The 15,600-nt window shown below is 43.9% G+C and overlaps 1 protein-coding gene across 1 annotated transcript in view; it reads left to right on the top strand.

The window, feature by feature from the left end:
- Nucleotides 1-15,600, top strand: part of adgrv1 (adhesion G protein-coupled receptor V1) — a 723,938-nt gene that overhangs the window by 665,088 nt on the left and 43,250 nt on the right. Inside the window, 2 exon segments of the mRNA XM_041185339.1 lie at nt 5,772-5,893; nt 7,449-7,640. Of these exon segments, the coding sequence (XP_041041273.1) occupies nt 5,772-5,893; nt 7,449-7,640 (314 nt within the window).

Here is a 15,600-nt window from a genome sequence, read left to right as displayed (position 1 = left end):
ATTGATGTAATGGCAATGAAAATTGGGAGATGCGTTTTACAGGTGGCCAAGTGGATATTGTGCATTTTACACCATCATCTAAAGTCAAAATTACCCTAGTCTAGAGTTCAGCTGATTTCCTGCCCTCCATCAGACTCAGCTCGTCCAAAACTCTGCTGCTCTTATTCTATTCCACATAGTGCTGCTCGCCCATCAACCCATGCTTGTTGACCTTTATGTCAGTTGAAAAAAAGGCTTCCATTTGTGAAGCAACTTTCATGAGATCAGGCCATCTCAAAACATTTTACAGCCAATGGAGTATCGCTTTTGAATTGTAGTCACCATTGTATTGTAGGAAGCACAGCAGACAATTGGACTGCAGTAAGGTTCCACAACAACAGTTTGATCATTACAAAATAACCTGGCTTAGTGACATGAGATATAAATGGTGACCAGTACACTGAGGATAATTTCCCTGCACTTCTTTATAACATTTCTATAGGATTGGTGAAGTGCACCTGAAAAAGCGGTTAGGGTTTGGTTTGATATCTCAACAGAAAAAAACAGCATCTCTGACAGTGCAATAATGCACTCAAGTGTCAGCCTAGATTTTTGTAGTCAGTTCTCTGAAGTGGAACTTGAACCTATGACCTTCTGAAGCAAAGATGAGAGTGCTACCAAGTTAGCCATGATCTTACAACATCTCAATTTTGAAAATCTTGTCCTTGTTTCCATATACTCTCATGCCTTTATTCTTTAACATATCCATGATTTTTTCAGCCTTAGAACCCTCCAAACTCCTCACTGCATTAATCCAGTCCCTAATGCATTCCCCCTTCCTTCAAATCCCTAGGCCATACTTTCTTGAATTTTCCCTCAAAACCCCTCCACCTTTCCATGTAATCTTTAAGGCCTTGCTTAAACCCCACCGCCTCTAATCTTTACTTCGGTTTAGCAGCTGAAAGGCACTTTGGAGTGTTTTCTACATTAAAGGCATTACATTGATACTAGTTGTTGTCTTTGCCATTGATCCACATACCTTCCTGTCCATTTAGGAGGGAACTTGGAAAACATTTATTATCAGTTTCAACTGCTGGAAATCTGATTCATGTTCAGGGAAGTAGGATTAATTGAATAGCTCTTTCAAAGTGTTGGCACAGGCACAATGGGCTCAGAAGACTCTGATTTTTAAGCTAAAGTAATCAATGAACATGATGAAAAATATCATCAAAATATATGCAGGATATTTTAAGTTTATTTACAAAGGCAATGATGACAGTTTATGACTATAAGGTCAAAGCAGTACACAACTAAAAATCAAAAGATAAAAGCAAAAAACTGCGGATGCGGGAAATCACAAAACAAAAACAAAAATACCTGAAAAAACTCAGCAGGTCCGGCAGCATCTGCGGATAGGAGCACAGTTAACGTTTCGAGTCCGAATGACCCTTCAACAGAACTAAGTAAAAATAGGAGAGGTGAATATAAACTGGTTTAAGGAGCGGGGGAGGGGGGCTGGGACAAGAAGAGCTGGATAGAGGGCCAATGATAGGTGGAGATAACCAAAAGATGTCACAAACAAAAGGACAAAGAGGTGTTGAAGGTGGTGATATTATTTAAAGGAAAGTGCTAATTAAGGGTAGAAAGCAGGACGAGCAAGGTACAGATAGCCCTAGTGGAGGGGGGAAGGGATCAAAATAGGCTAAAAGGTAGAGATAAAACAATGTACACTTAAAAATAATGGAAGTAGGTGGGAAAAGAAAATTCTATATAAATGATTGGAAAAAACAAAAAGGAGGGGGAAAATCGGAAGGGGTTAGGGATGGAGGAGAGAGTTCATGATCTAAAATTGTTGAACTCAATATTCAGTCCGGAAGGCCGTAAAGTGCCTAGTGGGAAGATGAGGTGCTGCTCCTCCAGTTTGCGTTGAGCTTCACTGGAGCAATGCAGCAAGCCAAGAATGGACATGTGGGCATGAGAGCAGGGTGGAGTGTTGAAATGGCAAGCTACAGAGAGGTCTGGGTAATACTTGCGGACAGACCAAAGATGTTCTGCAAAGCGGTCACCCAGTCTGCGTTTGGTCTCTCCAATATAGAAGAAACTGCATTGGGAGCAAGGAAGGCAGTAGACAAAGTTGAGGGAAGTGCAAGTGAAATGCTGCTTCACTTGAAAGGAGTGATTGGGCCCTTGGATGGTGAGGAGAGGGAAAGTAAAGGGGCAGGTGATGCACCTCATGCGGTTGCATGGGAAGGTGCTGTGGGAGGGGGTTGAGGTGTAGGGGGTGATGGAGGAGTGGACCAAGGTGTCCGGGAGGGAACAATCTCTGCGGAATGCCTCTGGGGGGGTGAAGGGTAGATGTGTTTGGTGGTGGCATCATGCTGGAGTTGGCGGAAATGGAGGAGGATGATCCTTTGAATGCGGAGGCTGGTGGTGTGATAAGTGAGGACAAGGGGGACCCTATCATGTTTCTGGGAGGGAGAAGAAGGTGTGAGGGCGGATGGGCGGGAGATGGGCCGGACATGGTTAAGGGCCCTGTCAACCACCATGGGTGGAAAACCTTGGTTAAGGAAGAAGGAGGACGTCAGAGGAACTGTTTTTTAAAGTGGCATCATCAGAACAGATGCCTCGGAGACGAAGGAATTGAGAGAATGGGATAGAGTCCTTACAGGAAGTGGGGTGTGAGGAGCTGTAGTCGAGGTAGCTGTGGGAGTCGGTAGGCTTGTAATGGATATTGGTGGACAGTCTATCACCAGAAATTGAGACAGAGAGGTCAAGGAAGGGAGGGAAGTGTCAGAGATGGACCATGTGAAAATGATGGAGGGGTGGAAATTGGAAGCAAAATTAATAAATTTTTCTAGGTCCAGACGAGAGCATGAAATAGCACCGAAGTAATCATCGATGTACCGGAGAAAGAGTTGTGGGAGGGGGCCAGAGTAGGACTGGGACAAGGAATGTTCCACATATCCCATAAAGAGAAAGGCATAGCTGGGGCCCATGTGGGTACCCATAGCCACACCTTTTATTTGGAGGAAGTGAGAGGAGTTTAAGAAGAAATTGTTCATTGTGAGAACAAGTTCAGCCAGCCGGAGGAGAGTAGTGGTGTATGGGGATTGTTCAGGCCTCTGTTCAAGGAAGAAGCGGAGAGCCTTCAGACCATCCTTCTTCAGTGTGGACATCCAATCCCTCTACACCTCCATCCCCCACCGGGATAGCCTGATGGCTCTCCGCTTCTTCCTCAAACAGAGGCCTGACTAACCCCCATACACCACTACTCTCCTCCGTCTGGCTGAACTTGTTCTCACACTGAACAATTTCTTCTTAAACTCCTCTCACTTCCTCCAAATAAAATGTGTGGCTATGGGTACCCGCATGGGCCCCAGCTATGCCTGTCTTTTTATGGGGTATGTGGAACATTCCTTGTTCCAGTCCTACTCCGGCCCCCTCCCACAACTCTTTCTCCGGTACATCGATGATTACTTCGGTGCTGCTTCATGCTCTCGTCTGGACCTGGAAAAATTTATTAATTTTGCTTTCAGTTTCCACCCCTCCATCATTTTCACATGGTCCATCTCTGACACTTCCCTTCCCTTCCTTGACCTCTCTGTCTCAATTTCTGGTGATAGACTGTCCACCAATATCCATTACAAGCCTACCGACTCCCACAGCTACCTCAACTACAGCTCCCCACACCCAGCTCCCTTTAAGGACTGCATCCCATTCTCTCAATTCCTTCACCTCCATCGTATCTGTTCTGATGATGCCACTTTAAAAAACAATTCCTCTGACACGTCCACCTTCTTCCTTAACCGAGGTTTTCCACCCACTGTAGTTGACAGGGCCCTCAACCGTGTCCAGCCCATCTCCCGCACATCCACCCTCACACCTTCTTCTCCCTCCCAGAAACATGATAGGGTCCCCCTTGTCCTCTTTATCACCCCACCAGCCTCCGCATTCAAAGGATCATCCTCCTCCATTTCCGCAAACTCCAGCATGATGCCACCACCAAACATATCTTCCCTTCACCCCCCCGCTGGCATTCCGCAGGGATCGTTCCCTCCCGGACACCCTGGTCCAGTCCTCCATCATTCCCTACACCTCAACCCCCTCCTACGGCACCTTCCTATGCAACCGCAGAAGGTGCAACACCTGCCCCTTTACTTGCCCTCTCCTCACCGTCCAAGGGCCCAAACACTCCTTTCATGTGAAGCAGCCTTTCACTTGCACTTCCCTCAACTTAGTCTACTGAATCCCTTGCTTTCAATGCAGTTTCCTCTACATTGGAGAGACCAAACGCAGACTGAGTGACCACTTTGCAGAACACCTTCGGTCTGTCCGCAAGTATTACCCAGACCTCCCTGTCACTTGCCATTTCAACACTCCACCCTGCTCTCATGCCCACATGTCCGTTCTTGGCTTGCTGTATTGTTCCAGTGAAGCTCAACGCAAACTGGAGGAACAGCACCTCATCTTCCGACTAGGCACTTTACAGCCTTCCAGACTGAATATTGAGTTCAACAATTTTAGATCACGAACTCTCTCCTCCATCCCCACCCCGGTTCCGATTTTTCCCTTCCTTTTTATTTTTTCCAATAATTTATATAGATTTTTTCTTTTCCCACCTACTTCCATTATTTTTAAGTGTACATTGTTTTATCTCTACCTTTTAGCCTATTTCGATCCCTTCCCCCCACCCCACCTCCACTAGGGTTGTCTGTACCTTGCTCTACCTTAATTAGCACATTCCTTTAGATAATATCATCACCTTCAACACCTCTTTGTCCTTTTGTCTGTGACATCTTTTGGTTATCTCCACCTATCACTGGCCCTCTATCCAGCTCTTTTTGCTCCCCCCCCCCCACTCCTTAAACCAGCTTATATTTCACCACTCTTCTATTTTTACTTAGTTCTGTTGAAGGGTCATTCGGACTCGAAATGTTAACTGTGCTCCTATCCGCAGATGCTGCCAGACCTGCTGAGTTTTTCCAGGTATTTTTGTTTTTGTTTTTTAAAAATCAAAAGATTGTAAAATCAGGTTAAGATTGATGAGATTGTTTAGCAAAGGCCTTAAACTAAATTTTATGAATTTGTGCTCCTAGTACAGTTGCACAAAGGCTGTTTTTCCTGCGAACTCCATGCATGCTCTGAGCATGCGCAGTTTGAGTGTGTTGCTCCGTGATGTCATTTGGAGCTCCTGAGTAGGCAGTGGCCAAGACGAAAGGTGGCACTGCTGAAATCATCACAGCGCACAGAAAGGAAAGAGACAGAGTTAAGGCATGACACCACACTCTCACAGTCATGTACACCAGCATGCTGGGTGAATCAGAGCTATTTGAAACCAGAATTTATATTGCTAGTCAGCTTGAAAAAAGTGTATTTTTTGCAAGGAATAATTGCAGAGTTGCTGGTGGAATGAGGAGTGATAGTAAATCAGGGAGAGGAGGGAGGGGATGGGATTGAGGAGGAGCAGATGGGGACCCGCATAAATACTGGCCAAAACTCCCTATGAACGTCCCATGCCTATTGACCCACTCCCCGGGAACCGCCAAATGTCTGCACAGGCTTAGACTGATACTGGCAGTCTGGATGCAGCATGCGACGTCAGTAAGTTGCCACGAATGTGCAGACCGGTGCACAAGTGCAGACCGCTATCTTGCGTTGGCAGGAGACAAGTATTGCACATATTGGTAACTGCAATATGGAGGTCAACAGGTTCTGAAAAATTTTCCATCTATTAAGATATGTCCTGGAACTTTCTAATATGTCATCTGACCCTTTTCCTTCTTTATTCACAGAGGTTCCCCTTGTGCTACACCTTTTCGCTTTGATATCACTGACATGGTTGTGGGGAGGCTTGCATATGGCGTATAGACACTTCTGGATGTTAATCCTGTTTGTTATTTTTAATACCCTACAGGTAAGTGTGTATACATATTTAGAACTTCATTACCATTATGTAGAAAGATAATAAAGTATGAAAAATCATTAAACTGGTGTGATTCTTAATATACAATTACCTTACAAATTTAAAATATTTTTATTTATCTACTTCTAAACTGCTTCAGGCTTTGAAGGCCTTGTAGCAACTTGCCCACATTAGGTCGCTGACAGTTTTCCAGCTGAATTAAGTCTGATGTTGTGGTATGGAAGTCTGGATTGGTTTAGTTTAAATGTGAATTTACTTAATTTTTGTCTTATATGAATTAGGATTTTTTTAATAATTGTAATCCAATTGAAGAAATTTGGAAAAGAAAATATCCTGTTTGCATTGATTCTTCTGGCAATTTTCCAACCCCCCCTGTAATTACTGTAGTTTGAGCTGTGGACTGCACTGATTACAGTCAGGTAAATGATGGCACACGCAAGCTCTACAAAATGATGGATACCCTCAATAGTGTGCATCGTCCAAATACCATGAGGTCTGTGAGATCCAGGAATAACTGGGACTGATGATCAAGGACAGAAATTGGTACATACATCCAGCCTGTGCTATCTCCTGAGGCAGATTCCATGGAGAATTTATATAACTAAATTCAAAGCACAAATTCCAATTTTAAAAAGTAATGATTCTCTGTGTTGATTAAAGTGAATAACATTTTCAAAAAGTCTAGCATTATTTAATGAAAGCAAGATGCAGCTCTTCAGACATTTACAGTAATGATTCTGAATTTGATAAACATGTAAAATGAACCTTGCCATCCAGGCCTGTTTAGGCTGCAGTGATGCATGTTGGTGAGAAAAGATGATCTTGGCACTGTGGTATTTTGTTTTGACTAGAAGCTTCCTTATATGGTTGAAGGCCTTGTGGGAATTTAAGACGTTGAGCATAAACAACTACAGAAGGGCAATTGTTTCTGCAAAGCTGTTGTATCACACTTTTAAACAACTATTGGCGAATGAAAAATGGCCTGGAAGGCTGTTTACTGAATGTGAGATGGTTTCCTCGACCAAATGATTAACCTTGACAATGCACAGAAAAGAAACAGATTTTTTCCCCTACAGTGGTATCTTGATGCACAGTCAAACAAACTTAAAGTGGAAATGGGAATGTAATTGTCTAAACTAGATACATATAAAATTTATCCAAGAACTGCCTTTTTGTCAAAACATGTTAAATTATTCTTTATCCAGCAGGGAAAGAGTTAAGCTACTATGTATTTAGCAACTCACTGTTACCCCTCTTGCTAACCCATATTGTTAAGACCATAGGGGAAGATTACCAGGGATAACCGAAAATTGAACCCAGTGCCAAATTAGTAACATTAGATGGTGATGCTCACTAAATATCATTACAAAATAGGAAACAAGGTAGCAAAAATCTACAGAGCAGCAATCCTGGTACATGCCAGGAACAAACCCCTTTTGTTTAATTTGAAATTACATTTTTTAGCTTTTATCTAATCTATTTTTTACTAAGAAGCAGTCTACTACCTTGATAGACTGTTTACAATATTTTTGGTTGTGTTTTTTAGGGCCTGTATGTTTTTGTGGTATATTTCATCTTGCATAACCAACTCTGCTGGCCAGTAAAAGCAAGCTACAGCATGGAAATCAATGGTCATCCAAGTCCAGGGTCAGCTTATCTCACTCCAGGTAGCGGTGCACCATCAGTGGGAGGAGAGATCAGCAAGTCCACTCAAAACCTAATCACTGCAATGGAGGAGGTAACATTTATCAGAGCTGTACTTTCATGCAAGCCTGATTGCAATGTTGCTTTAGTACGCTAGATTTATCTGACCACATATGTTTATTTTGATGTGTTAATGGGTATTCTTGTCAATACAATTTAAGCAGGTAATGAAATCCTATTAACAAAACAAGTGAGAAATGTCTTGAATATAAACATCTTATCCTCCTGATGTGATGTTAAAACTTTCTCCGATAGTACAACTATATATGTAATTCTTTAGTAGACAAATATTCTGCTCCAAATGCTGCCCTGGAGAATTTTGAATGCTGAGAACTTATTCAAGATGGCTTGGAACGTGGGTAAAGTGAGGAGTTGGGGATTTTTTCTCTGTGGTAGTTAAACAGGTGTTAGTGGCTTTCGAGTGAGCTGATGAGCTTCTTCAGGTGTTGTCAGTGAGGCTTGCGGTTATTTAGGCAAAGGGCCTACAACTTTTAGTGATTAAATTGTGCCATTGGTTAGTCAAGAGAGTAGATGTCTGTCTTTTCAGTCTATCCATGCAACAAAAAAAATCATTAACATCTTTACTTGCAGTTACTTTTGCTTCATTAAAATAAATGAGATAGCACCTCAGTGGAAGAACAAACAAAAGAATTATGAGTCATTTAAGCTATCATATGCTAATATTGTTCTAATTTCTAGCATTTCTATCTCCTCTTAAATAGTCCTTAAATGTTCCCCATTACTACCTGTATCCTAACTCACACCTAATTTAACTAAATAAAAACAAAAAAACTGCGGATGCTGGAAATCCAAAACAAAAACAGAATTACCTGGAAAAACTCAGCAGGTCTGGCAGCATCGGCGGAGAAGAAAAGAGTTGACGTTTCGAGTCCTCATGACCCTTCGACAGAACTAGTTTAACTCATGGTTGACTTTCTCCAAAGTGATCCTTGCTTAATTCCTATCTGATTTCTTGACAAAAGACAATTCATTCAGAATGTCACACCCATTCACATAAAGCACTGCCACCCGCAACACCCCGCAATCATTCCTAACGTTGTCAAGTTCCCTGTATACAAATAAATTGATTTCAAAGTCAACATTCTCACCTTCAAGTCCCTCCAGGCCCTCACTCCATCCCAACTTTGTGAGATCCTCCATCCTTCTCCCCCTGCAATCACTTTGGTTCCCCTGTCAGCAGCTTACACTCTCCTTCATGTGGTCTTCAACCCACCATTATGGACTGAATTTTTAGGGTCTCCCAAAGTTGGGAATGGGGCAGGGGTGGTCCTGAATGCTGTGCAACAAGTTAGTTTCAAGAGGCTGTTCCCGGTGCAAGCAATAATCACCCAGGCAGGACAGGAATCCCACTCTCATCCCAATTGAGGTCATTTAAAGAAAAACAGAAAATGCTGGGAAAACCCAGCAGGTCTGACAGCTGTGGAGAGAAAAACAGGGTTTTTTTTATTCATTCAGGGGATGTGGGCATTGCTGACTAGGCAAGCATTTATTGCCCATCCCTAATTACCCTTGTTTAGAGGGCATTTAAGAGTCAACCACATGTAGGCCAGACCAGGTAAGGACGACACATTAATGAACTAGGTAGGTGTTTACAACAATCGGCAATAGTTTCATGGTCATCATTAGACTTCTAATTCCAGACTTTATATTGAATTCAAATTCCACCATCCGCCATGGTGGGAATTCAAACCCGGGTCCCCAGACCATTACCCTAGGTCTCTGGATTACTAGTCCAGCAACAATACCGCTATGCCATCACCTCCCCAGTTGACGTTTTGAGTCCATTTGACCCTTCTTCAGAGCTACAGGGAAGTAGAAATGTGATGAAATTTATACTACTTAAGGTGGGTAGAACAGGTGAAGCAGGATAGAAGGCCAGGTAATGGTGGGGTCAAAGAAGAGGTTGACAAAGATGTATGAACAAAGGGACAAAGTGAGTGTTAATGGTGGTGGTAAGGGCTAAAAAAGATGCTGATATTGGCATAAAGATAAGAAAGCAGAATGTGATAATAGCAGAATAAGGGTAAGCATTGTGTGAAAGAACAACATGGAACAAGTAACAGATGGCCCTAGTGGGGATAGATCAAAATGGGATAAAAAGGGGGGATAAAAATGAAAATGAATAAAAATAAAAATACATGGATAAAAAAATTAAACTTTGGAAAAATAAATTATAAAGTGGTGAAGATGGAGGAGAGAGTTCATGGTCTGAAGTTGTTGAACTCAATGTTAAGTCCAGAAGGCTGTAAATTGCCTAATCAGAAGATGAGATGCTGTTCCTCCAGTTTGTGGTGGGCTTCACTGGAACATTGCAGCAGGCCAAGGATGAACACGTGGACACGAGAGCAGGATAGTGTGTTGAAATGGCAAGCAACAGGAAGGTCTGGGTCATGCTTGCGTACAGACCAATGGTGTTCCACAAAGCGGTCACCCACTTCTGCGTTTGGTCTCCCCATAGAGAAGACCACATTGGGAGCAATGAATGCAGTAGACCAAATTGAAGGAGGTGCAAGTGAAGCTGCTTCAGCCAAAAGGAGCATTTGGGCCCTTGCACGGTGAGGAGGGAGGAGGTAAAGGGGCAGGTGTTGCACCTTCTGCGATTCTCCACCATTTCCCCAACTCCAGCCATGATGCCACCACCAAACACATTTTCCCCTCACCACACCTGTCAACATTCCGTAGGGACCATTCCCTCCGCCAACACCCCTGGCATCGCAGAGGCAGGAGAGCAGTGGACAAGACTGCCAAGTGCTGTTAGAGAGGGAGTTCCAGAATTTTGGCCGAGCGACTGTGAAAGAACAGTGATATTGTTCCAAGTCAGGATGGTGTGAGATTTAGAGGGGAACTTGCAGGTGGTGGTGTTCCCATGCATCTGCTGCCCTTGTCCTTTTAGGTGGTAAAGATCGTGGATTTGGAAGGTGATGTTGAAGGAGTCTTGATGAGTTGTTGCAGTGCATCTTGTAGATGGTACACACTGCTGCCACTGTGCATCAGTGGTAGAGGGAGAGAATGTTTATTGGAGTGGATGGGGTGCCAATCAAGCGTGCTGCTTTGTCCTGGATGACGTCGAGCTCCTTGAGTGTTGTTGGAGGTGCACTCCTCCAGGCAAGTGGAGAGTATTCCATTACACTCCTGAGTTGTGCCTTGTAGATGGTGAATAGGCTTTGGGGAGTCAGGAGGTGAATCAACCTCTGAAGAGTTCCCAGCCCTGACCAGCTCTTGTAGCTGCACCATTTATATGGCTGCTCCAGTTCAGTTGAGTTTCTGGTCAGTGGTAATCCCCAGGATGTTTAGAGTGGTGGAATCAGCGATTGTAATGCCATTGAATGTCATGGGGAGATGGTTGGATTCTCTCATGTTGAAGATGGTCATTGCCTGGCACTTGTATGGCACGAATGTAACTTGCCACTTATCAGCCCAAGCCTGATTGTTGTCCAGGTCTTGCTGCATATGGGCACAGACTGCTTCAGTATCTGAGGAGTTGCAAGTGGTGCTGAACATTGAGCAATCATCAGCGAACATCCCCACTTATTATGTTGGAGGGAAGATCATTAACGAAACAGTTGAAGATGGCTGCGCCTAGGACTTGCAAGTCATGTTCATTATCTTTCCAACATCTATCATCCATCATCTATCTGTCACAAGTCTTGTGGCTATGAGCAAGTGAAGTAGCAGCAGGTGTGGATTTGCTTGGAGCTGTAGCTATGAACCTGTGCACAAGCGGCTCAGGTCATAGAGTTCTTTTTCACTAGTAGGAAGCAGAAGTGGAACTCGGCTCCCCTTTTCAAGGCCATGCTACTCATCACTTAGTATAAGGAATGGGGCTGGAAAAGGTGCCCTAAGTACTATCTGCTTCACCTGTCAGGCCAGCAGAATTGCAGTTGGCAGAGATCCCAACAATGCAGTTGTACATTAATCTCAAAAAAGAAAGTAGAGGTGACATCGATCACCACTGATGCATGGAACATGCACACCCTCATGGACAATGTCACAACTGACAGACCTGAGAAAAGAACTACTCTTGTCAGTAGAGAGCTGGCTAGGTACAACGTCCAGATCGCCACCCTCAGCGGGACTCGTCTACCCGAGGGTGGTCAACTCAAGGGAATCAGTGCAGGTTATACATTCTTTTGGAGTGTCCATGGCAAAGAAGAGCAGCATAAAGCTGGCGTAAGCTTTTTTTAATTCATTCATGGGATGTGGACTTTGCTGGCTGGCCAGCATTTATTGCCCATCGCTAGTTGCCCTTGAGAAGGTGGTGGTGAGCTTCATTTTGAACTGCTGCAGTCCATGTGGTGTAGGTACACTCACAGTGCTGTTAGCAAGGGAGTTCCAGGATTTTGACCCAGAAGATCCCATCAATGCGGTTGTAAATCAATTTGCTGTCATGAACCACCTCATCAGTAAATTGACTTGCCATCCCAAAGGTGTTATTGATCATCTGATGGTGCTTAAACTCCCTCTGCATGGCAACAGGCAAGCGACTCTCAACAGTGTGTACCCCCATACCATGACCAATCCTGATGAAGTCAAGGATAAATTCTATGATGGCCTCCATTCCTTTGCTACTGTGCCAAACACAAACTTTAATGTAAGAGTTGGTGCAGAGCATCAGGTGTGGAAAGGGGTCATTAGAAAAAACGGGGTAGGCAGTTGTAACAACAATGGGCTCCTCTTGCTGAAGGTGTGAACATGAGCTCTTAATCACCAACACAGTTTTCAACCTCCCTAATCACAGCAAGATGTCTTGGATGCATCTCCTTTCTATGCATTGGCACCTAATCGACTTTGGCATTATCAAACAGAGGGACAGGCAGAATGTGCAGTTAATGAAAGCCATGAGCGGCGCTTACTGCTAGATTGACTGCTGCCCCTAGACGATCATTTACACCTTTGGAATGGCAAGTCAACTTCTTGAATGAGATGGTTCATGACAGCAAAACCTACGCCAGCTTCGTACCACTTTTCTTTTCTTGGCCATGAAAATCCAGATGTGTCTCAAGGCTCAAACAAGCAGTCATGAAAGAATCTGAGAAACTTGAGAGTCACCTGTGCAAGTGAAAATGGACATTACAGACCATCAGGGATACAGTGTACTCCACTACTCTAGAGGCCCTACCTCTCATAAGCAACAAGAATAGTTTGATGGAAACAATGAGATAAGCCAGAAACTACTGGACAAGAAACATCGCTTCTACAGTGTTTATCTCAATAACAAGTCATCACTATACAAGCACGATACATTCCGAAACGTTCACAGAACTGTCCAGTGCAAGGTCAGAGAGATGCAAGACTCTTGGCTGAATCAGAAAGCAGACAAATTTCAGTCATGTGCAAACCACAAACACTGGAAGAGATTCTACAATGCTCTGAAATCTGTCTTCGGGCCCCAGTCTACTAGTTGATCACTAATTCTTGATGCTGATAGGTCAATACTGCTCACAGCAAAAGCTCAATTCTTAGAAAGATGGACAGAACACTTTAATAACATCTTCAATTGGCCTTCATCCATCAATGAAGAAGCAATCAATAGGCAGCCACAGGTTGCCATCAACTGCTCGCTTAATGACCCTCCCACACTGTTAAAAAAGATTAATACGATCTAATCCCTGATTAGCGGCAAAGCTCCAGGAGCTGATGCTCTGCAAGCTGAGATCTACAAAGTGAAAGTCAATGCTTAGTCAAGAAGCTCCCCACTATGTGGCAGTAAGAAACCATCCTACAAGAATACAAGGATGTCTCCATTTTCTACCTCCATTGTACAAGCGGAAAGGAGCTCATCAATCTTGCAACAATCATAGCACAATCTCACTCCTTTCCATCATCGGCAAAATCTTCACCTTCTGAACCGCTTAGTGCAACATCTCAACCAGGATCTGCTGTCAGAGAGGCAGCTCAGGTTCAGTGGAGGAACCACTGTAAATCTGTTAGCAGTTAGTCCAGGAGAAATACCAAGAAGAAAACACGGATCTCTACACCACGTTTATTGAGATGAACAAGGCCTTTGATGCAGTCAGCCATGAGGACCTTTGGAAGATAATGGTGAAATTTGGCTGCCCTGAGAAATTCATCACAATGGTTCAACAGTTCCATGATGGCATGCCTGCACATGTCCTGATTGATGGAGAGCCCTTTGACCTATCACCAGGCATTAAGGGCATTAAAAATGGTTGCATGCTAGCACCAACCCTTTTCATGTTTTTCTCTGCCATGTTCTCCGATGCCTTCCACAATAGTAATCCTGTCATTGAAATCAAATATTACATGGATGGGAAGTTGCTCAATCTGAGATGACTCCAGGTAAAGACCAAGGTCTCCAAGGACCTACTTCACAGTTTCCTGTTTGCCAGTGATGATGCACTATACTGCCAGCTCAGAGCTAGACATGCAATGTAGCGTGGACTTGTTCTGCAATGCATGTGACAACTCAGCCTTATGACCAGCACAAAGCACTGGCGGATTTACAGTTAGTGGAGCCCTGTGCTCAGCTTCACCCCAACACCCGGGTGCTTCATCGCTTGTAAAGAAACATGTCTGTATGAAAATTTGTTGAAATCCAAGCCTACCTCTTGTCTGAATGATGGTAAAGATGGTAATATTGCGACACGAGGTGAGCAGACTTGGAACTTGCTGATGAGAAAAGCCAAAAACCAAGGACAGATTATACATAGAGAGGGAGAGAGAGTGTCTGCAGGTAGGAGAGCAAAGCGACTAGATGTCCACTCGAACATCGATATGGTAATCTGGTGGTGTAATTTTGTTCAGAGACGGAGACAGCAGACAGGAGCCCTGCTCTGATGCCAACAGTTTACTGAGGCAAAACAGCACTGACAACACAGGAGACCCTAGGAAACCCATGAAATATTGCACTTTACTGAGATCTCATCACTCACTGAAAAATCTCATAACAGTGTCACTCAGTGAAAGAGCATGTTGTGGTTTCAGGGTGGCCCGCATTACAATCATTTAAATTAAAATCAAATTAAAACTCAGTTCGAGTTCAATATTTCAAACTCTGACCAAACTGGCCGATTTTACTGAAACTCCTCTCCCCATCGAAGCTTGTTGATTATTAAGAGAGAATGTGTGGGGTGAGGCTCTGGGATTGTCCAGCATCCTCCCTCCAACATCTGACCAGAGTCTGCTTTCCAGTCTAGTTTCAGGTGGCTCTCTGCACTGTACACAATGTCTGAAGTGAGAGCCAAGGAATGATTCTGTAGATGTGACAATGAAACCAGCTGATAGGATGTAGCCCAGAGCAATGCCAGGTGAATCTGTCTCTATTTATTTCCTGTCATTGGTTCTAACTTGGCATTATTGAGGTAAGAAGCTAGCTGTAAGCATGTGGGTGCACTAAAATTCCTCCTTCCCCAGCATGGTGGACTGGTACTTTTAAAACTATCTCATAGTCTTACCAAAATTTAAAGACTTGCAATTATATAGCACCTTTCAAGACCACCAGAAGTCCCAAAGCTGCAGTCAATGAAATACTTTTGAAATGGGAATGTGGGAAACGCCAATCAGTTTGCATTCAGTAAGCTCCCACACACAATGTGATAACGACCTGAAGCTGTTTTGTGTGATGTTGATTGAGGGATAAATATTGGCCAGGACACTAATGCTAATTCACCTGCTCTTCTTCAAAATAGCCTCATAGATCTTTTACATCCAAAGGTGGCATCACTGAGATGACAGCACTTCTCTGGAGTGTCTGTCTGGAGGGGTGAGGGGCTTGAACCCACAACCGTCTGACCCAGAGGCCAGACTGCTAGCACCAGGGCCATTGCTGACACCCTTAACCTGTGGCCCTGGCTATTTGATCAAACAACCTGTGAGTGAGCTCCCTACTTAGCATTGACGATCATGGACTGAGGGGAGCGGATGGACTTCACTATTGTGGGGTAAAGCGAGTTGGCTCACCCTGTGCCCCTTGCAACTGCTCTAGGCTTGTTGGCAGGTGGCATGCCTTGTAT

The sequence above is a fragment of the Carcharodon carcharias genome, chromosome 4 (genome assembly GCF_017639515.1).
Source record: "Carcharodon carcharias isolate sCarCar2 chromosome 4, sCarCar2.pri, whole genome shotgun sequence".
NCBI lineage: Eukaryota > Metazoa > Chordata > Chondrichthyes > Lamniformes > Lamnidae > Carcharodon > Carcharodon carcharias.
The sequence above is the reverse complement of the archived record's forward strand: the minus strand, read 5'-3'. Positions and strand labels throughout refer to the sequence as shown.